The 22,787-nt window shown below is 45.6% G+C and overlaps 1 protein-coding gene across 28 annotated transcripts in view; it reads left to right on the top strand.

The window, feature by feature from the left end:
- Nucleotides 1-22,787, top strand: part of MAGI1 (membrane associated guanylate kinase, WW and PDZ domain containing 1) — a 357,507-nt gene that overhangs the window by 46,040 nt on the left and 288,680 nt on the right. The window contains exon 1 of one of the 28 annotated variants that reach the window (XM_052776001.1): nucleotides 3,943-4,107. The exons of the other annotated variants lie outside the window; for them this stretch is intronic. Within the exon in view, the coding sequence (XP_052631961.1) occupies nucleotides 3,987-4,107 (121 nt within the window). The 5' untranslated portion in view covers nucleotides 3,943-3,986. Of the gene's footprint in view, nucleotides 1-3,942; nucleotides 4,108-22,787 lie in introns of those variants that run through there. 28 annotated transcript variants of the gene reach the window in all.

Below are 22,787 nucleotides of genomic sequence, written 5' to 3'. Positions count from 1 at the left end.
TGGCCTTTATAGATGAAATGAAGCCAGTGCCTTGAAGCAAGATAGTTCAGTGCCTAAGTGACACACAGCTCTGTTAGAGCTCTTTGAACAGCTACAGGCTTAGTTCAGGTTTCGCCTCGAGTCCTGACCCTGAAGTGTGCCCTGGCAATTCCCCTCTCAGATGTCCCTACAATTCGGGACCCAGCATGATATTTATGCCTGGATCTGCTGTGTGAGGTTCTTTGGGCAGGGCCCAAGGACAGGTCGAAGTGAGGTCCTGGAGGGGAGTGACCCATCTCCCAGGAGGTCTCTACCTTCAAAAGGTGGATATTCATTGGCATGTGCCCCTCCTGGAGCTAAGTACCCTGGTCCTCTCCTGTCTCCTGCCTCCGTAGGTTGCAACCACAACACTGTCCTTGAGCGGTGAGGTGACACTGGAGAAGGTGGCTTGCCAACTACACGCAAGGGCCAGTGTTCACATCCTCAGCGGTTGATGTGTCCATGGCCAGGGTGCCTGGTGCGTGGCTTTTGAAAATGTGACTACAGTGACTACTGTCTCCTGGACTTTCCAGGCTCAATTCTCTCTGAGTTGTTGGTTGAGAGGTTTGCTACCAGAATTCCCTTCCCTGATACTGGAGAGGGTTTGTAGATGAAAGGAAGGTGGCGTTAACAGTGGAAAATAGCTTTTCCTTTCCACTCCTCCCTGGTGAATGTAAAATGCTTCATTCTGCCTAGAGTTTAGCTACAGGTTACATTTAAAGTGTTTGTTGAAGCTGAAAGTGGTTACACAGGTAGCTTAAAAGAAATAAAAGCAGTGACTTGAGACGGTGAGATAGGAGACAAAGCAGCAGCAGGGAGGACAAAATTCCTATAATGTTTATATAAGGCTGTAAGAAATTGATTACAGCTCAGATATGTTTTGTTGCATGCTGCTGGGAGGAATCATAAAAGTAATGCAACAAAGTTTTGAACACTCTGTTACTGCCAGTCCGTTTGAAAGCCTCATTTGCCACAGTGAAAATCTTTAATTTGTTCCTCTTGCTAACTCCAGTTGTGTTCGCTTCCAACTTCTGTGCATTGCTGCTTTCAGGATTTGGGTCTTTCAGGCTGTAGTCCTTTGGGGATGAATCATTTCTTCTGTTCTCAATCATTTAAAACAAAAACAGAGCTCAGGATTTTGCAGAAGCGTGTTTCCCCACAGAGGTGTTATAGTTGTTTTTTATAAGGCAGGACTTGTCCTCTTCTGTCATGCTAAGAGCTTTGGAAAAGCCTTTCCTAATGTTCTTCCCAATTTGTCCCACCCAATCCCATCGTCCCACTGAACCGTGCAGGGCTTGGCGCACTGGCACGTGGTGCCCAGCAGCAGCACTGGGAGAGGGCAACTTTCCGGCAGCCCTCCTCCAGCCCTGGTGGGACCAAGCCCTGGAATTGCATGGCTGTTCTGGAGCATGTTGGGAGTCCTCAGCAATGGCTTGGGCCCCAGACCACCCCCCTTCTGTCAGCTTTGGAGCAAGTACAAGTAACAGATCTTGTAAAGACTCATTTGGGTTTTGGCATTTAAGGCATTTTACAGCCAGAAATTCTCTCCTCTCGCTGTCCTTCCACCTGCCCAAGGCACTATGTAATAAATCTCATTGTCTCTGAGCATCCATAAGCCACCTCTGGTAAATGAAGTTACTTTCACCTGTTTACTTTCTGATGCTCTCTTTCAGCGAACGTGCATTAAATTGTTTTTTCAGTTGGATCTTCTATAAAGCAATGGCATCTTATGTCCCTTCAGGAACTGCACGCAGCAGTAGAATGAAAGGCATAAAAATAAAACACATGGATTGCTCGTGTCCAGCAAGACTAAAGACTAAAACCACCAATAAAAGGGACACAGGAGTGCTGTCCTCCTGTCTGCCACCTTGCAAGGTCCCTGGTTCCCCTCTGCAGGGCTGCTGGAGGGGGTGGTGGAGCAATTCAGGATGGGTTGCTCGTGGTGATGCTGAGTGATTTGGGGCAGAGACTGCCTAGCAGTTGCCCTGGATTTGAGTTCGTACCTGAGAACACAGTGCACACAATGCCTTGTGTTCATTTTTGTGGATAACTTACAGAGACGACTGTAGATGCTCATTTAGCCTTTGCTTGCTGGAGATTTGTTTGCAGAACAGACAGGGTGGTTTAAGAGGTTATAAAGCCCATCTGCTGTTTGCTAGTGCTGTTTCAAATGAGGAGGGGGTGTGTGTGGTTGAGAGTGCTGACAGACCATTTCAGCACAGGTAAAACGCGTTTGGTCCAAACTTAGTCAACAATCGAGTTCATGAGTTGCTGCAGCTGTTTTTAGCACACATCTGCGTATGTTCTTAGGTTACTTCAAGGAGAAGTCCAGTAAGCTGGACACAGGATTGCTGAGCTGCACAAAAGCAACTCTAAAATTATTAACCTGCTAATTTTAAGCCATTGCTTTACTCTGTCATTTGCATCAATGAAAGCAGCACTTGCCACTTACCTTCCAACACATACCTGTGATGGAGAGAGGGATTTTAGTTGCCATTTCTAGTTTCACTGATGATAGAGAATGGAAGGAGTCTGGATCTGACATTCTCTGAGCAATCATCCCACCAGATCTCAGAAGATGATAGCAGAGAGCAAAGTGCCGAATGCCATTCGGTCTGTTCCCACCGAGAAGGAAAATCAATGGAAGCACTTCTGAAATAGCTACAACCATGAGGAGAGGAGAAAATAATACGGCACTCAGACAGAAGGACTCAATTCTATTTATTTTGATGTTAAGAGAATGGAGTTGAATGAGACTGTGTGTGGCATTGGTTTCAGCACATCTGGCATTTTGTGGTGTAGTTTTATGTGAAAATGAGGTGCAGTCTTAAGTTGCAGGATCTTGAATATGAGGATGTTTTATTTGAAACTTCTCAAACAGTGAAAAGTTGGTGTTTTGGGAGGACTGAGATTTTTCACAAATCAGTGTCTCTAAAGTTGGATTTCTGAGTTCATTTATATACTTCAAAAACTGTCTTGACATTTTTTTATTGTTGTTATTATTATTTTACTGTTAAGTGCTAAAGTATCTTTGAGCCTTCACTGGTTGTAGAGGGAACTGCAAGACGTTCAGCATATCTGATACTTCCTATGTACAAGGTCCAACCATGGATTTGAGTGCCAGGCACCTCTAGTAAACATCTTGATTCATGTAATGTAAGCTTAGGACAACAAAATTAGAATCAGATGCTCCGGGTTGTGGTTTGTTTTTTTTTTTTATTCCTTCCCTGTTTCGGTCCTAAGCCAAATGGTTTACTGTGGAATACAGCTGAATTGCTTGCTTTATCTCATAAGACAAATACTCCTTTGTTCCTTTTTCGGACTGATATTTTCCTTAGCTCTGTTGTGGCTTAGCTATACCCTACCTTCCCTCTTGATGTTTTTGATTTTTCTCGGAGTGTGAGCAGTTATAGCGGTCTTGAGTTCAGCCTTCACTGCTAGCTGACAGAGTTGTCCTTTCCATGCCAAAAGGAACCTGCTGCATAGGCAGTGGAGATATACTGATAAATTCTTTGCTTTTGTGTTAAGAGTTTTTTTGTTTTGTTTTGATGTAGTGTGTATCATTTCCCATTTGAAACTGCTTTTATTGTATGGTTGGAAAAACCCTCTTACTTGGCATTGGCAAAGGAAGCAGAGTTTAAAAGGAAAGAAAAAAAATACTTTAATTTAATAAGCAGTATTTTGGGGTTCCTTTTGTTACGTGCTACCTTTTGAACTCTGTAAGCCAACATGCAGATCTCATTCACAATAGCGTCACTCTGTTAAGCTGCACAAGTAAACACTTTAAATGGGAGGAAGCACCTGCGTATCGCTATTGTCTCTCTTCTTCCATTAGCAAAAGTCTCTGGGCTGACTCCGTTCACGCCAAACCTTCCAGTAAGTGGAAATCCACAGGCAGCGGTAGGCAGAAAGCAAACCTTGCTGCCTTCAGGCTGGAGGAGTGAGTGTGCGTCGAAGGACAGCCGGCCATGGAGGGGAGCGTGGGTGTGCGTGTAGGCACCCGCACACGAGTGGGCTACCAAGCCCTTGCACATCTCCTCGGCCTGGGCCCTGAAAGAGCGGGTTGTCAGGATTACAGGAGTCGGCAAGGTAGGTTCACGCAAGGCTTGCTGTACCTGAGGCTGTCGGTGGGGCTGGGGAGGCTGATGAATCCTGAGGGCCGTGGTGCTCTCAATGTACGTAATGCTCCGAAATTATTGCTGTCGTCCCACTTGTTGGATTTGTGTAATCAAATGTTTGACTTGATCACTTTCCAATTGAGTTTGTATGTTTTTATGGACCAGCACCGTTCCTTGGTGAGTAACTGGTTAAGATGTCAGGGTTATAGATACAGCCTGTAAGAAGTTTATAAGACAATCTTTAAAGCTGGAAAAGCTGGCTTGTATTGAAGAGCCTTAAAGGCTAAAATCTCTTTAGTTTACCCAAGACAGGTCAGGAGGTGACTTATCATGATCTAAAAGCATCTGCAAACAGAAGATCTTTGCTGGTAGAGAACTTCTTTTGATCTAGGAAACAAAAGCATAAAAAAGTTCATCGACTTGAAGCTAAATTTGGATAAGTTCAACTTAGAAAAGACAAGGATGGATCTTCTGTCTCCATTGCTGTGTTAATACTGTGCTCTGTGCCTAACAAGAAATTGTGGGCAGCGTAGAAATCGCTGGATAAAGTGCTTAGTGTTGTATAGGAGAACTTGTTAGAGCAGTGTCACTTCTGGATTTCTAGGTTTTCAGTCTCTACATGTTAGAGACGTTTGGTGGTGTTGTAGTACCTGGGGAGTTGGAACTACATCTCAGTTTATTAAGTGTTCATTTCTTGGGAGTTGGAGATACCTTTGGTGAGATGTTAGTAATTATTTTATTAATCCTTCTAACATCAGTTTCCATTTAGGAGAAATTGTCTTTGTGCCCTCTAGTGGAAAAACTATTTATTTGAAGGCTTCCAAACTGGGAGAAGTTCTTGCAAAAAAGGTGGAATGTGTGAGAAAGGCCATAGAGGAGCAGAGCAAGGCTGGAGAGATGAGGGGTCACAAGAGGCGGATGTGCTTTGTGCTTCCTCTGCTTTGGTACTCACAAAACTGCAATGCTAGTTACATATACAGACGTAGCTTTTCAAATAGGGGAGGTAAGGGAATGTGAATAGAGAAAGAAGAGATTATGCAGTGCTCATGTCAGCTGGGCTTGCTGAAATTATTCTAGATGACTTGAAGAAAATCTGGTCTCAGCAAGCTCTGAACCGTTGGTGATTGCTGTCAATGTTCCCTGGGGATGTGGTGGGGAGGGAAGAGGAACGGAGCAAAGCCCTCTCCAGACCTTCAATGGGAGGTGAAGGGAAGACCCAGAAAATGAAGGATCAGAGAATCTGACCCTGATTCCTCAAAAAAGTTCCAGAGGAAGTTGTGAACAGCAGAGAGGAGGATGAGGATGGGGTCCAGAAGAAAAGCTGACTTATAAAGAAAAAATCAAATCTCTCCAACTTCCCTCTTTAATGGGATAACCGGTTAGTGCACGAGAGGGACTGCTGATGTGACTAAGGCTTAGGAGCAGAATTTCAGATCATCTTGGTGAACAGCAAAACCCATCGGGCACCAACATGATGAGGTATAGGGAAGAGGAGGGTGTGGTGGCTCTGGAGGGAGCTGGAGGCGAATGACCGAATGCAAAAGGAGGAGCAGCGGGCCGGGTGGTACGTGGTGATGGGGGCTGTTGTGAATGGCCAGCTCAAACAAGTCAACAGCGTCCCGAGGTTTTGAGAGAAGGAGTCAAATCTCTCTCTGAGTCATCATTACAGAAGCGTTGTGCGTAAGACAAGGCTGATAATTGCTTCCCGCTGCACGGAGGGGTGCTGGGCGGTGCAAGGCAGGAGGAAAGCGGTCACGCTTGCAAGTCTGGAGATGAACCGCACAGATGGGAGGCTCAGCAAATGAGGCCGGAGAGGGAAAGCTGAAGGAATTGTATTTGGAAATATAAGCCTGAGTGCAGGCAATGCATTTTCTGACGCATAAAAGATTTCTGTAGAAAGGAGGATGATCGGCTTTTAGCACTCACTGGGGGAAAATACCTTTATTTGCCTGAAAAAAATATTAAAGGTGTGTATTGGGGGAGAGTTCCTCACTAGGAAGGTAATGAAGCAATAGCAAAAGAAATTGTGAATCTGCTTCACTGGAGGATTTGCAGAGCAGTTAAACCAGTGCTTCTTGCCAATGGTGTGATTTCTTCCTCCACTCTGTTGCCTTCTGTCCATCCACCCACCACACAAGGTCTATTTTACTCATTAACTCACCAAGTTGGACTTTTTATTTCTCTTGCTAGAGGTGCTTTCAGGGGCCGGGGGTCAAAAGCAGTAGCAGTGTTGTAGGTTGTTACATGGCTTTGGGATATAAATTCCGCTCTCAGTGCAGTCATGAAAACTTCAAGCACAGATGTAGATCACAAGAAATTGCTGCTGTCCCATACATTTTTCCTTCCCTCTCTCTGTTTCTTTCTGGAGTTGCTCATTTGGGATGTTATGAGACCAACAGATGTGAATGTGATGGAGTCCCCATGCTCCCCTCCCATCACTGTCACCCTCCCTTTCGTTGTGCTGGACTGTCATTCTTGTTTATTTTGGTTTGAATTATAATTGCAAAAACTGTTAGTGTTGTTTATTTGCTGTGTGTCATGAGTCACTGTTTATATTTGCTGCTGTTTGCATTGCCTCTCCTCTCCCTCTGTCTTATGCTCAAAGCCACAGTTCTCCTCGGAGCGTCTTCTCCTGTTTTGAGTCTACAATGCTCTGTGCTCCTGTGAGTGCAGGGAAAAGCAAGCTGACAGTGAAGATCCAGAATTAGGCTTTTTTCCCTTTTTTCCCTTTTTTTTCTTTTTTTTTCTCTTTCTCCTGGCATTTTGTAAGGGTCCTTGTTTGAATGAAAAATTCCTTGGAGACTCCTTCCCTGAGATCTCTGTGCTTAATTAGTCTCTATCTTATTTCTGCCAGGTAGTGAGATCAATACTGCTTTTTCTGGCTTGCAAATTTCAGGGAAGGGGAGAAAATAATGTTAAAAGGGCGTTTTTTGAAGTTAGTGAGATGCCCACGCACAATTCCATTGTCTGCTGTCATACTGGCAAGTTGATCCCTTCATGTGCGCGTGTGACTGGGGTGGTAAGTCGGACATCCTGCACAAAACAATAATGCATGAAGGATTTTGAGGCGCTTTGCTCTCAAAGTCTCAGCACAGCAGCAAGTTGTTTTTCTTTACCATGCCTCGATGTTCTGGTATGTAAAATGGGGATAACGTTGCAACATCCAGGCCTAGCTCCCCCTGCTGCGGCTCCAGCCATCACCCTGGATGTTGAAACGCTTCCACCGTCACTTGCTAGGTTTATTTTTGGTCCAGAATAATGTTTTGTGATGCATCAAAGCTTCGCATGTCAAGATCACTAAAGCAACCAGCTTTAATGCCTTTTTGTATCAGTTATCTCTTGAGACAGCTAAAGCCCTGGTGGCTTGCAGGTGCTTGGTGTTTCAGCCTGAAGGTGAGCAGAAGTTGTTCACATGCAGCATGTCTCTGCCAAACGGCACACAGCAAGGTGTAAGGAAAAGACCATGACCTTGGTGGCTGGCAGAGCGGTGCAAGGGGCGGCCATCGCAGCTGGTTTGTCCCAGGGCTGCCCAAGAGAAGAGATTGACTTGTGCCTCAGTTTCCCTACTGAAGGAAAGGTGTCGGTGAGTCTTGCAAAGCACTTTGAGCTCTGTGGGTTGGAAGTGCTGGGTAAAAGCTTGTTCTCAGCTGGAAAATCCCACTGACTCTTCATGGGTTTCTCCTGGTTCTGTAGGCTAAATTAAGAACAAAACTCTTCCTTTCAAGCCATTTTAGGAGGCTAAATGATCTCAGAGGGTTTGCTTCGAAGCTTACAAGGTTGGTGTCAACTGCTTACACCGCCAGCGCAATTTCTGTCCGGGGCAAAGACAAATACCCAGGTGCTCTGGGTTGGGGTATCTGACTGCAAGGCCACAGTGTGGCCCCAGTTGCAAGGAACTGCTGGTCTATCAGGAATTGACCAAACCAGCCTCTGGGAGGGGCTGTGGGTGCTCTGGGTGGATGGGGAAGGGGGTCTCCCAGTTCTCATGGCCTTGGGCGATCCCTCATGCTTCCTCTTCTTGCTCCCTGTAAAGTGCTGTCATTGCTAGCCAAGAAAATCATACAGTTCCTTGTCTTCGAAATCTGAAAAGTAACGTCTTGCAAGTCGCTCTGTATATTTATCAAGGAGAAACAGGCAATTTATTTGTGTCAGCTTAATAGAGTTTCAGCTTACACAGCTCCATGTGGGAGAATTAAGGACAGGTCCTGAGTCTGTCTCGGGTCGTCCACCAGCTCAGCAAATGTTTGATTGTGAATCCACTGTAAAATAGCTCCAAGCTTCTTGTGCCTCAATTAGCAGCCGCGATAGAGAGCAGGCAGGTTTGCTGGTATAAAATGTCCATTTTGACTCTTTAAGTGTTCTCAGGTGGTCCATGGAATGTAAATTTTTAAATCTTTTTGTAACGCAAAACCTTTTAATTATCTCCAATTTATAAATCCCTAGTTTGGTACTTGAGTGCCTGTAAGAAAATGCTCATCTTTTAGTGGATAGTAATCAGTGTCAGAGGAAACGCGGAATAGATGGCATGTTTTAAATGGTGTCAGTTCCAACAACCGGAATCTATAATTTAAGTCACTTATATTTAATCACCCTTTAAACACTGAATTTCAGCCTCTGCTGCTTGACTCACAGGAAGCTGACAGCTTTTTAATGCCACTATGGTAACACTTGAAATTTCCTTAAGCTGCTGTACGCTGCGACGTGGCTCTTTATCGCATGTGTTGGTGCTGCATCTGCAGCTGATGGTCCGAGCCTGGCAGCAGCTGGGTGCAGGGGTTGGGCTCTGCTTCACCTCCCCCCCAGCCCCAATTTTGGAAGTCTCAATTGTTTTACCTTTTTACGGAGCTGTAACATCTGCTGTAAACACCACAGCAAACGTAACAGCTGCTGAGGGCAGGATTATGGATCTAGGGTCCACGTATAACAGCTAAACATATTCTAGCAATTCAGCAGGTTGAAAAATAAAGTGGATAAAGCTGTGTGCGTCGTGCTCCGGATCCGTGCGGTGGGGTTGTTTCCTGCTGGAGTGAGGTTGTGCAACGGTTCAGACTGGGGTCCAGCGCCTGGGAGTGGAAAGCTTTGATTTTCTGCATTTCAGCAAGGAAAAGGTGCAATGCAGGGTGCAGCAGGTCCCAATCCTGCCTGGGGAGCAGAGCAGCAGTGCTCCCAGGCGCTTGCGGGAGCCCACTGGCTGCAACCAAGTGTGTGGGGCTGTCAGAGCTTTGCTGGGTCTGTTGGTGACATGCACACAAGACACTAACTATTCACTGCAGTGACAGTGTGCATGATTTAAATCTGCATTTTATAGGGGTGCGTGTATGTGTGTGCATACGTATATGCATATATAAATACATGGACACGTGTATAAAGAAGACTAAGCATTTTTTAAAAAGCTGCTGAGAAGCCCTGTATGTGTTTAGGATCACATGGGATTCTGGTTCCTGGCTGCCTCCCCTCTGCCCGCTCCCTCGCTCCTGCCCCTACGGGTAGTCTGACTGCGGATGAAATAATTTAATGCAATTCTTGCTCTCGGCGACTGGTTGATGGCATTAGCGGGGGGGGAGTGGAATTTCATCCATAAAAATACAACTGGGCTGCAGGGGAGTGAGCCCCAACAGAAGGGGTTAGCAGCAAAGGGAACCCGTGCACACTCTGTGTAAGGCAGAAGTTGGTCGCCTTTATTTGAAATTGCACGTTGAGAGGGCATTATAACAGACTGTTTGCCTACATGGGAAATAGGTAGTTTTTGTTGTGCCTAGCAGTCAAATTATAGAGTCTTAAATTAGAAGCTGCCACTTCTATTTAGAACAAAACATGCTTTTCTGTATATGCATGAGCATATTAGCGTTTCAAGCTTGCCGAGCTCTACCGAATGTGCACCGGATTTGCAAAGGAGCCCATTAGTGCTCGCGGAGGTTAACAGCAAGGAGGGGCAGCAGGGAGGAACGTCTTAGTGAGACGGGGTGAAGAGCCGATGTGAGGACACGGAGCGCTTAGAGCCACCTTCTGCTGTGGGAAGAATCTGGCTGTCGCTGGAGGTGCGGCAAACCGGGGTCACGGGCAGCTCGGTGGTCCTGTCGCTGTGAGGAAGGGGAGGTTTCCAAACTGCCTCTCTGAGACTCTCCTGCAGCATTAGAGGTGGCTCAAATGTGGATCAGGAGATGATGGAGGAGCTTTGATCCTTTACCCGCAGCCACCAAGTGAATCGGGTGCGGAGGAGAGAAGACCTCCTGTGGGCCTTGTTTCCCTGGGGCTCAGGGGTCCCAGGTCCAAGAGGGTGACAAGTTCAGCCTGAGCTGTGGGAAGGACTGAGCTGCCCTCCCACAGGACAGCCCAAGAAACGGGTGGGAGAACAGCAAATGACCGGCGGTCTGTGCCCAGCGCAGCTTGGAGCAGCCTTGAGGCTGCTCCCACCGGAGCTGTCGTCTGCCTGGGGCTGTGGCCACAGCTGGCCCTTCTGACTTCCACAAAAATCTCTTATAAATACAGAGGCTCAGCACCAGCTGGTGGTGTGAGCTGGCCTGGGTTGGTTTTTTGGTTTTGGTTTTTTTTTTTTGGCCCTTTGCTTTGACTCCCTCCCGGCAGCACAGCCATGCTGCCTTTCCTCTGTCACCAGAGCCATCCTGGCTGGGGACAAGGGACGGTCCGTGTCCTCCCCGGTGCCACGGGGATGGCCCCTGGCCATCAGAGAGTATCACAGGGCTGCATCCTCGGCGTCAAGGCTGATGGGTCAGGGCTGCGCTGCCCCTGTGCGAGCCAGGCTGGAGGGACCTGCTGGGGGTGTCGTGGCTAAATACATCTGGTGGAGGGGTGCAGGGGTTCATCTTTTCATATTATTCCTTAATTTTAGAAGCGTTTCAGTTCCTGAGGTGGCTCAGAGTTGGCAGGCAATGCTGCGTTAGCTTTCAGTGGGAGTTTCACAGGCCTGGAAGCGCACTGGAAATATTAGGACTTGGGGGAGAAGATCTTACAGTGGAACATGGACCCTTTTGTCTGTGCATTTACAGCTCTCCAGATTGTGTTTAATTTTTTATTTTATTATTTTAAAGACAGAGATCTCTGTAGTCACAGGAAGAACTAAATGAATAATTGGGAATTTATTCTGTGCATGTCGCCTTGTTTCATATCGTTCAAGTAAGGGTAGAGAGCTTGTAATTTCTTTGAATTTATTCACTGCTCAGAATTACAGCATAAATTTTGGGGGAAAAAAAATCCCCAACAACTTAGATGTTCATGTAAGTTGTGGGATGAGCTCAAAAAAAAAAAAAAAAGCATTTAGCTTATTTAGTGCCTGCTTCCCTTGAGATTTAAAGCAATGGTAACTGTTGAAGGTCTTTTAGCTCTAGCATTTTTCCAGTTTTGTAATGTAAAGGTTCATTTTTTTGTGTTCCCTGGGCAAAAATGATGATCTAAAAGCCTTTTTACTTAATAAAAGTGCATATTTCTACTTTATCGTGTGACTCCAGGAGCTGAGTTTTTTTAGAAAACCATCAGATATGTGTGAAAACCATCAGTCTTGGCAGCATTGAAGTTGTTAAGGAGAAGTTCAGTGCTGTATTTGCTCAGAACTGAGCGTATTGGGACTGGGTAGTTTGCAGCAGTCTGGCATGCTGAACAGCGTGGCTTTTTTAAAGCTGCTAGTACAAGTGCATAAGATTCTATTTTGGAATTTATTTTCTGCTGCACTTGATAAAACTTTATTCACTGCAATGACTGACTTTTTAAAGGCAAAATCCTGGAGAACTGCAAGTAGCTTCTTTGGGGTAACACGGATTTTGCTCTTTGCCAAGCTGTTGATGTCAACACTGTAAATGCAGGTACCTAGAGATGCGCTGTGCACCTTTGCTGTTTGGGGTGCCTGGAGGTTCCTCACTTTCCTGTCTCAGGTGACATGTGCCTGGTTTTGGGTGGCTTCATTCTCATCACAGCATGGACTGTCCTCTTGGGTGGCTCTGAGCTGTGCTGGGGTCCCAAAAACAAGTCCTTGCGTACGTGGCTGGGAGGTGAGGTAACAGATGGGGTGGTGACAAATGATGCGGATGTGGCCGGATCCAGGATGGTGGGGGCGTGTTGGTGGTGATTTATGCCTCTGTTCAGTAAGAAACATCGGGGATGGGGTAGACTGGGGGTACTTAGGGGCAGGCATAATGGGAATTATAAGGTCTGATTTACTGTGAAAAGGTCAGTGGTTTCTTGTGATTACAAATTTTAGCAGAAGGATCAAGCTGCTGGTTACAAAAAAAACCCAAGCAAGCAGAAGAAAAACAAAAAGACCCCCAAAACCTTGGCATGGCCCAAGTTTTCTCCCAGTGTAACCTATTTCCAGTCCCATACGGGAATTGCTATACTCTGATAAAGCTTCTTTTATGGATTGCAAAGTCAAAAGGGCCCTTCCCCAATGTTGGAGGCTTTATTTATTGTGTATGTTCTTCCTTTCACTATACCAGAAATCTTTCTTCCTCGGAATATACCGTTCCTGTCTGGCTTGAAAATTTAAAACCTGAACAACCCATGTTGTCCTTTCCATCCAGTATGGACCAGCGGGAGACCAAAGCCATTCTGGTGGAGGCTGGTGTGTCCTCCAGGCTACTTTGCTGGGCCTTTGTAAGGAAAGACCCGATTTCAACTGAACATTTTGAATTTAATGTTTTTTGTGAGCTGGATGTGGATCCCTCCGTGCTCCATGGCTAACCCTCACCTCCACCGCTCAGCTCCATCAGCCTCCAGGCCAACCCGCTGTTGCCTCTTCGGGTAGTTTAACCTGCGCTAAATTTCAAAGTCAAAGGAACCAGCCTGATATCATAGCTCTTGTGAGCACTAGCGGAGACCTGAAGAAAGGAGAGGGCAGGATCACACCAGTGTTACCTGTTCTCGTGCTGATGGCTACTGCCTGGGCTGCCGAGGTCAGGGTAGTGGTAACACGGGTCTTCAGTTGTCTGCCTTTTGTGTGACTGGGCTGCTTCTACAACCCCCCGAGTCCCAACTCAATTAAAAGGACATATTTGCAGATTGGGAAGACCTGGGGAAGTGGCATAATTTACAAGGCAGATATGCTAAACGCGGATATTTCTGTAGCTGGACATGCAAGTCAGCGTGCCAGCTCTGCCCCAGCCGGCCGGTGGGGATGCCAGCCACTGCGTGGGCGCCTGCCAGAGCCTTGGTCCCCGTCCCAGGCGTCTGGCCAGATTGGCACTGGTGTCTTGCATAAATCGTACATTTATAAGAAGTCGGCTGATTCGGGATTTTCACCTGAAGTGCGACATGGATGTGTCATGGGGATCCTGCTGTGAAATGGGCAGAGTGAGCGCTCCGACTGGGAGAGCGGCGGCCGTTTGGCCAAGCGTGGGTTTATGTGCCGGCGTGCAGGCGACATAAGGAAGCTATATGGAAATTGGATCGGATTCTGGTGCAAGATTTCTGGCAACCTTCGACTCCAGGGAAGCAGTAGTCCCTGAACCAAATGTGCGCTTCCAGCTGCGGGAAAGCAGCCTGCCGTTTTCATCCTTCTGCCCATTTCCCTTTCCGATCTATAAGATTTCACGTCTCCGCTCCAGCAGCTTTAGTTATATTGCCAGCACTGTTTGGATACTGGAGGAGGCTTTTTTTGACAGTCACTTGGGAGCTGTTCCTTATTTCCCTAAGTTCTGGGTTTACAGTGATGCAAGCAACGTGATACTATTTAGCAGCTATAATAGAGGTCAAGGCCCTGTTGTCTTAGGTATTGTAAAAATGCCTTGTAAAAGGCTCTACATTATCCAAATGTGCTACAGGCAAGGCAAGCAAAAGGAGGAATAAATGAGGCCTTCACAGCTGCTCCTTATAGATGAGAAACTGAGGCACAACCAAATGTGCAGGTGTGTTTTGCCAGCACCTGAAATGAGACCCAAAGCTCCCGTGTTTTGCTATAAAAGACTTTTTGTTTGTAGGGGTTGATTTAGAGGCAGTTGCTAAAACAAGCTATGGCTGTGTGCACTTTGCTCGCTGCTTTATCCCCTTTTGAGTTGAAATGCTTTGAAACGGATCCAGGATAAAGCTCATCCACTGCTGGGACATCTCTAATCTACTTTCAGGGAAGCTTTTTTTTTTTGCTTTTTTTTTTTTTTTTTCTTCCCCCTGAAACCTAGCTGGGGAGGAACCGGGAGCATGCTCAGTGTCCTGCGCCCAGGTACGAAGCAGAGGAGCGCCTGCGATCACACCCTCTGCCAGCAGTTTGTGTGTCTTTGGCTGGGGATCCCAGATCGGAGTGAGTGTGTGAGAGAAGGAGGCAGGTAAGGAGTGCTGAGCACGGGCTTGCACGGCATAACTGAATCCCAGGGCAAGTTTCTTCTTCTCCCTAAGATGCAAGGAAGAGGCTTGAGTAAGAGTGAATGAGTCTGAAAGGAGTTTCTCAAGGTGCAGCCCCCGGGCGGCTGCTGCGGCTCTTTGTCTTCTCCCTCTCTGAGCCCATTCTTCGGAGCCATCTTGAGAGCTCGGGTTGATTTGGTTTGTTTCTAATTGAGTTCCAGGTCTGCTGGCTGGCAGGGCAGGGTTGCCCGTCAGTCAGCCTGGCTTGCGACGCACATCTGTGGGCTCGGTGCCAGTGTCAGCTTTGGCTCCAGCTTATATTTTTGGAAATTAAGTTTACAAGCTGCAAGTCTTACCAAGAAAAGCTGTTGGGTAATTTTTTTTTCTTTAAAAAAAAAAAAAAGGAAAAGAAAAATCCTGTTCAATTTCTTGCTTCTCTGAAAATAGTAAAATTCTTACCCCGGTGGTTGTTAGGTGGCTGCCAGAAAGGGCGGTGCTATAACCCTCTCCCTGTGTAGCTAAGAAGTTGTGTGTGTTCTTTGCTGCATTGAAATCCTAAATATTTATGTTACATTTATGTTTCCTTGCTGTGATCTTTACTTATAGATCATTATGGTTATAGTTCCTAAATGATTTGAGCTCTAATAAATAGTTTATTCTATTTCATATCAACAAGCTAAACTAATAACTTCATCTTTTAGGATATAAATTCCTTTTATTTCTTAAGGTATTGTTTGCTTTTACTATTGAAGTTGTTTACAAGAAATTGTTTTTAAGCAATATATTGTTCACTTGTGTATTTTGAAAGAATAACAATAAAACGTTATTGTGCTCCTGGTTTCCCTTTGAAAAGGCAAAGTAACCCTCCAAGCACACTTGCCTTCCTTGCTGTAATGGTTCTGTGCTCTTTACTATTGTGTTCCTTAAATAAAAAGCACAAGATGATCCTGCCTTGCAGAAACCTAACAATTGTTTTTATAAACAGTGTGTGCTCTGGTATCTGTTGCAAATAACTAGGTTCTTGTTTATAATTGTATCTTCTTAATGAGAATTCAAGTCGTTGGATACTTCCGTGTTTTTTGGAACTAATTGTACCATGATTTTAAAAAGTGCTTTATGTAATTGAGAGTCATTAACTTCTGATACAATGTGATGTAAAAGGAGGAAGTCCATATTTGAAGGGCTCTCAGCGCACAGATTATCCCAGCGAGGATCGCTCTGGATGTGTGTTCAGTGAATTCCTAAATTCAAAGCCTCCTGTTGCTTGTAGCTTGGTGCAGAGGTATGTACCAGCCTGTCCATGGGAACTGGGTTGGGCTCATGAAATTGGGAGGACCTGTGGTTCCTAGAGCTAAGCATAGGCTTAAATACCTTATTGAACTCAGCCTTAACTTGTTCTCCCTTATTGCCTACACCTGCATGTACTGGAGATCGTCAAGGGGCCGTGGGAGGGGGGCTGGTTGGGTAGATTTTGTTCTTTGCTTTGAAGGGCTGGTGGTAAATGTTAGTCTCCCCACCCCCAATCATCTTGTCTGGCGATGCAAACGATTCCCTGGTGACTGATTGATTGGAAAGGGAAAGGTCGGCATTTATAGCTCTGACCAAAGCCACAGGAGAGTGCTCCTAAACGCACAGAAAATGTTTGCAAGACGAGCTTGTTGGGGCAGCATCCTCCGCCATGCTGCAGGACCGGGGGCAACACGAGCAAAAGCACCCAGCTCTGGGGAGAGGAGAGGGCATGCCGGGAGGGTGCCGCGAGGTGAGCAAGAGCTGTAAACCCTTCTGAAACAGTTGCAGATCCTGGAAAGTTTGCCATAGGCACTTGAGCTGCAGGTGACTTGGGGCGAGGGTGCTGGGGAGAAGGGTGGGTGATGGATGCTGAGCCGGTGTTCGTGCTGCTGCTGCCCTGCCTGCCCCTTGCCTCAGGCAGGAACGCGGCAGGAAAGTTGTTTTCCTCCATCAGACAGAAGGGGCTGGTGTATTTTCACATCCAAACCGTACTGCCAGGTGTGCTGCTGAGTTTCAAAGGGATTACCCCTTCCTAGAAATACCGACTGCTGCTGTTTGCTGCCTGTACCCTATGCGCTTTCCCAGCAGCATCTCTGTGATGGTCCGTGGGTGACAGAAGCACCTGAGCTGGGCACAGACTGGTTTCCCTGTGAGGATCGCCGGGCTGTGGTCAGGGTCCTTGGCTCTTCCACTGCTGCGGTGTCGATGTGGCTGTCCTTAGCTTCTCACTGTGCTTGACTGATGGTGGGAGAGCCAGCGCGGTTCAGGGGAGACTTTGGGTTGTCTCATTCATCCATCTTAGTAATGTCCTTTGTAATGTTGATCTTCTCCTCCTTTCCTTTCTTTCTCTCTTTCTCCCTCCCTTCCTCTCTTGAAGTAAGACTGCTGGAGCCCAGAGGCTTTACCCCTCTCTGTGTAGGATTTTCCGACAGCAAAGCTCCAGGGATTCATCCCTATTGTATAATGCTCAGTAATCTCTATAGTTTCTGCAAGTAACGTGAAACCTCCCTGCTCTGCCCGCACACCATGGCAGAGGTTTTCAGGCCCGGGACACGGGCTGCCTGGCTCCTGTCAGAGTCAGCCCTGCAGTGACTTCCAGGGAGAGCCTTTGAGAAGATGGAGCTGCTTTCTCTTGCTGCTCACCATCTCCTGTGGTATTATCCATCTCCAAAACTATTTCTCTGTGAATGAGTTTAACGGTAAAACAAAGCCCGGCAATAAATGGCCTTCCAAAACTGTGCATTTTTAGTCTTCTGATCTCACTGCCTTTTGTCTTTGGGCTGTTCTGACCGATTCATGTCAAGAGAGCAAAGAATCTGTGAGACTGATAAATTTGTACAGCCCCTGCATAGTCTAGGAGAAGGTCTAATTTGATCTGACGTTTACTAATCTGCCAAGACTTTCAGTGATTTGTTTTCATACCGAGTTGAGTCTCATATGCCATAGAGAAATGGGTAAACATATTGCACTGGTAACAACAGCAAGTATGAAGCCAAGTTTTTTGTATTCATGCAGTTGAAAATTCCTTTCTGCTTGCTTTTTGTGGGGATTTATTCCTTTTGCTAATTGTCAGGTTGCTAATTTCATTCACCTGGTGAAGTGCTGGCAGACTATTTGCTGTGAATTATGTGAGGCTTTTTGTTTGGTTTAGTTTTGCATTGCATTCATATTTTCCTAAGTCTGTCGCCTTAGCGCGCCAGTTGTAAAAGTGATTCCAAATATCAGATCGTTTTTCTACCCAACACGTATGACTGGTCCAACAGCAGCTTATGTAGTGTATAGATATTCTTGAATTTATGTCCTTAAATGGTTCTCTCAATAAGGTGGGAAGGTCCCTGATTGTTTATGTGTTTCTGGCACTTTATGAGTAAATTAATGAAACTGTGAAATTCCCCACTGCATGGTTTTGATGTTTGGTGGGCTTTGTTTTTGTTGTTGTTTTTATTTTCTTTATTTCTTTTTTATGGAAGTATTTTAGGATACACTGATTAGGTTAGGTAACACTAGAAAGAGTGGGTTTTAAACCTGGAAACTGTATTCACCGAAATCAAGCTAGGAGTTTATTCAAACCCTTGGATCAGAAGAACTCATTTTACAGTTCTGACTGTTATATCTGAAATCCAGAGGGTGTCAATCCCTTTTCTTTGTAAATACTGTTCCTTTACAGAAATCCATAGTGATGACATAAATGCAGCACAGGAAAAATTAGTTGTCCTTTTAAGAAAGGAAAAAAAAAAAAGACCCCAAAAAACCAACTGCCACACACTGCCTACAAAACCTCACACTATTAATTTTGATTTCAAGCCTCAGTTGTGCATTGCCTGCCACAAAATAAAGCATGGTAAAGGATCGGACAGTAAAGATGCTCCTACGTGGGGGTACCAAATGAAGGTGCTACCTTGGAGTATCCCATCAGTTTAGAGTTTGTTTTTATATTGCCTTGAGAAGTCTGTTTTGACAGTGCTGTCTGTTTTGAAGCTGAGACATTGGATTAAGGTTTCCAGGACTGAGTTTCAGGCTCATGGTCAAGGGGGTACTGCAGTGCTTGGGACTCCCTCTCTCTGAGGTCTCTGCTCTCACCGAACCAGTGGCTTTGCTGCTTCTTTCAAGGAAAACCCAAATTGGTACTCGCTGCGTGACCTTATGTCACATAAGCTTTCGTTGCCCAATTTCCATATCGGTTTCCTTCCTTGCAAACCCTCCAGCTCCTTCCCGGATGGAGGACAGAAGGGAGTACAGTGCGGACTCTGTTCCTGCGTGGGAATTAGGTGGTGGTGCCTGCAAGGGCACATTAACCCCTGCTATGCGAGGCAGGAACAGCCGTATGTCACTCTGTTTTCATAACTCCAGTAACATCTCTGCAGCCCTTTATCTGAGGAAAGGGCTCCAGCCAGCATAGCCGGCCCTGGGGCCTTGTGGCACAGTCATCTGTGTCCTTGTTTTATTTCCTCAGCTTGTATTTCATTAACCTTTTACCCCACTTGCTTTCTGCGGACTAATTTCTGACAGGCACAAAAGCAAGCTCAGGGTTTCTGGTTTCCTCAGCACACCCGTGCGCACGATCAGTAGACTCGATCTTTCTGATGGATGCTCAGCGCTCCTGGAGCAGCGCTGGTGGAAGTGCCGAGCTCCTCCGCATCCTCCTCCTTGCCTGCTGCACCCTCCCTGTCCAGGGCTGGGGAGGGATGCCTGCTTTAAAGCAATGCAGAGTGGTTTACAGCCTTGAACCTAACAGCAATCGGGAAGGAGTTCGTTCTTTCTGGAATTAGTAAAACGTTAATTGGCTGCCAGTAAACCTGGAGTCGAGCGCAGCTGGCCATGCATTTTGTTTGGTTTGGTTTAAAAACTATTTAGGATAAAAACTGTTGACAGTTGACACAGCTTAAAGCTGTGTAGCAAACTTTGGTGGTGTTTTTTGTTTTTTTTTTTTTTCTTCATATTCACACTGTAAGTTGGCAGAAGGTTTGAGATGTTCACCAGCTATATTACGCAGTTTTGGCTATCGGCATATTAACTGCACACTTGGCATTTTACAATTGCAATGACTTTATATTAAGCAATTCCTTTGATAATAGTCAGAGGGATTCTGGGTTGAGAGAGCATTCATCGTGCCTGGGTTCTTTGTTAGGGTTTAAAAATAATACCAAGTTTAGAAGACAAAGGTTTTTAGAGAGGCCAACTTGCTTCTCAGAGGGACTTTTAATAACTAACAGGATACTCATGTCTTTAAAGCTGTAGGGAAGCTCTGAGCCACCTTTGAACTGTAACTCCTTTTGCTCCATTAGGATTTTTGCTATGTAAAAGTCATTCCTAAAAAAACCATTTTTTTTTTTTTTTTCTCTCCTCCTGAAAAGACATTATTGTCCATCTAGTCAAATGCTGTGAAGCTGGGTAGGAATGGCGGCTCTGAGTAGAATTCTCTGCTTTCACCACGGCTTCTTCTGGCTGATGTCCAGAGTGATGGGGAGAAGTTTGTGTGTCCGTTTTGGCAGACACAGCCTGTCTTTGCCCAAATATTGTGTAATTGGGAGCGTGGCATCAGGGGGGAATGGTGCCAAAGCTGGGGTGCCATGCAGTCAGGTGGACCAGGCTCTGCACGACATGAACTGTCTCACAAAGCAGTCATAGTAAATACGTTCAAATATGTTAATTGACCGTAGTTTGGACTGTAAATGGGAGAAGATGGTGAAGGAAAGGGGATTCTGCTTAATTTCAACTACTGCTGCTGTTTGGGCTTATCAGCCCTGAAACACTTATACTCTCCCCCTTCATTTATTTAATTGTCAATCCTGTCCATCAGCACGCACCAATGAGCTGTGTAAGTGTCTCCACTGTTTAAGTCTTTCCTCTCACTTGCAAAAAGTGTGGCTGTGGATTTTTGATTTGGAATAGCCCAAATTTCCAGGTCATCTCCAACCAGCTGAGGGCTTTCAAACCTCATGGCCCGAATCAATGCTGTTAATTCCCAAACTGTGCCTCGGGAATCATGAAAGGCTTAGTTTCTGGCATGGTCTCCAAGTCCTAGGTTGGTACGCTGCTTGCTGTGACCCCCCCCATGGTCCTGGGAGCACTGGTGGTAGCACGTGCCTTGGATGTTGATGGTTCTTGGCTAGGACTTGTGTCGTCTTGTGGCCCGCGACAGGGAGTGGGTGAACTGCAGGCGCAAACCAGCACTGAAGTGCTGTGAGGTGGTGTGCGGTCACCTCTGGAGATCGGACATCTTGCCTCCTGCAGGCTCATCTCAACCTCCTGAGGAATTTGGCTCAGGCTGGCAACAGAGGTGGTGGCCGAGACCTCACCCTTTTTTTAAAATAAGCCTAGATTGAAGCTTATGTTCCCATTATTGAGAAGGAATGGTTGCAGCAGGGATGTGGGCTGTTACACGCTGCAGGGCAATCGGTAGAGAATTGTTTAAAATAGTAAAGGGGTTTTTTCTTCCTTTTTTCTCTCCTCCTTTTTTTATTATTATTATAAATGACCTAGGCAGCACACTACAGAGTTTGATCCTGAAAGTCTTAAATGCTGGCTCAGGCCCAATCATTTTTATTTGCCAAGGTTAAGTGGGATATGAGGGGGCTTTTTATATGCATCAGAAGAAGCTTATACATGTGTGGCTTGTTTTATGTCTTCAAATATTTGACATATGCACAAAAATGAACTTGTAACTCTTTGCTCACTGGGATGCTTTGTAAGAGAAGCCAAAACAGAGAGATTCTCCACTTGCATTCGTCACAATAAATGTTGTTTCATTAGTTCAACTTGATTTGATATGAATCATTAGACCATAAGCTTGGCAAAATTCATCCCCACTTCACCCAGGCAGCATGGGCCTGGGCAGCCCGACTCATCTATTAAGGGTAAAGCAGAGCTCTTTCAGTGGTCTGAGTGGCCTTTGGATATGGCCTTCTGCAAAGGAGGTTTTTTGTGGTGTGGGGGTTTTTTTTGTTTTGTTTTGTTTTTTTTTTATATATAACATGACCTTCTTGAAGTACAACCTTCCCACCTGCACAGTTGCAATAGATGGTTTTTGTGAATGTGTATCTCCTAGCAAATGAGCTTTTTGGCCAAGGGACCTGGAGGCAGTTATCCTGCCGTTATCGGAGAGCTTTAACCGCTCTCTGGTGCACCCCAGGTTGCTCCATGTGCCTGCTTAGCTTGAACAGTGTGAGCAAGTGCTTGAGGAAGAAAGCACCGATAACCCGCTTCTCTAAGGGTTTGCTTAGACGTGAAGGTGGATGTGAAAGCTCTCCGAACAGATAAAGGTCTCCATCCAGGGTCGTCTTGTTGCCCTGGCAGGCAGGACCTGTTCCTTACGAGGAGGAGGGTGTTTGTTGCCTGTGTGTTGTTACCCCGACTGGACACTGTTTTTTTTGAAGGCCAAGAGCATTGCAGGGGTCTTAATTCTTGTGCCCAGGGTTCGTTGTCCATGGGTTTAGCATTTTTGTTAACTGTATGCTGAACTAAGGTGACTTTGATACAGTATATTAAAATAGTTTTCTTTCACAGCCAACTGGTACATCTGGGCGAGTGATAGGGGACGTGTCGCTATCTCTTCTTCTGGGAAGTCTTTTTAGACATCTCTTCCTCACCTTTTCTATATAGTAGTACCTTCTTCTCTGTCCTTTTTGTTCAAGTATATAAAAATGGGAGATTATGTTCTTATTAGTCCATTCTTCAGTAGCTTCAGATTAAAAAATGCCGTTAAAGCTCTGTTGTAATTTTAAAAGTAATGCATCATCAGGAAATAGAATACACTTTTTTTAACAGGATGGATAATTAACCACTGAAGCAATTTATCAAGGGTTACCCAGTGGGTTCCCTGATGTGGAAGGTGTTAAATCAAGGACTGATGTATAGGGAAACGCTCTAGTTAAAGTAGAAGCCAAGGAGGAATTGATTGATATGACGTGGCCTGTGTTACATGGGGAGATGGGAATAGATCATCTCAGGATCCCTTGAGGCTATAAATCCATATGAATCTGTTATCTATAAATACTGATAGAAGATTAGACCAGGATGTATAAAATGTCTTTAATTTCTCTGAGTGACCGCGGTGCCATATTGAGTCATTGTTCTGGGCCTGAGGCGGTGTCACCTTGTGAATTAACAGGGTGATTTAATGAGCACCTCTGGATTGCCACCTAACGTGGCTTAGCTGGTAAGAGGGGAGAAGATCAGATGCTCAGAGACTGCGATGTCTTCGCAGAAAAGATTTCCCAGTAAGAACTGCCCCCCTCCACTTGTGGCAAAAAAACCCCCAAACTGAAATAATGAAGGAATGTGTATTTTATACTTTTTGTCCTATGGAGAAGTGTCAGTGGTGAGGAATGTTATTATTTTTTTTTTTTTTTTTAAAAA

The sequence above is a fragment of the Harpia harpyja genome, chromosome Z (assembly GCF_026419915.1).
Source record: "Harpia harpyja isolate bHarHar1 chromosome Z, bHarHar1 primary haplotype, whole genome shotgun sequence".
NCBI lineage: Eukaryota > Metazoa > Chordata > Aves > Accipitriformes > Accipitridae > Harpia > Harpia harpyja.
Note: the sequence above shows the minus strand (reverse complement) of the source record. Positions and strands in the feature narration are given on the sequence as shown.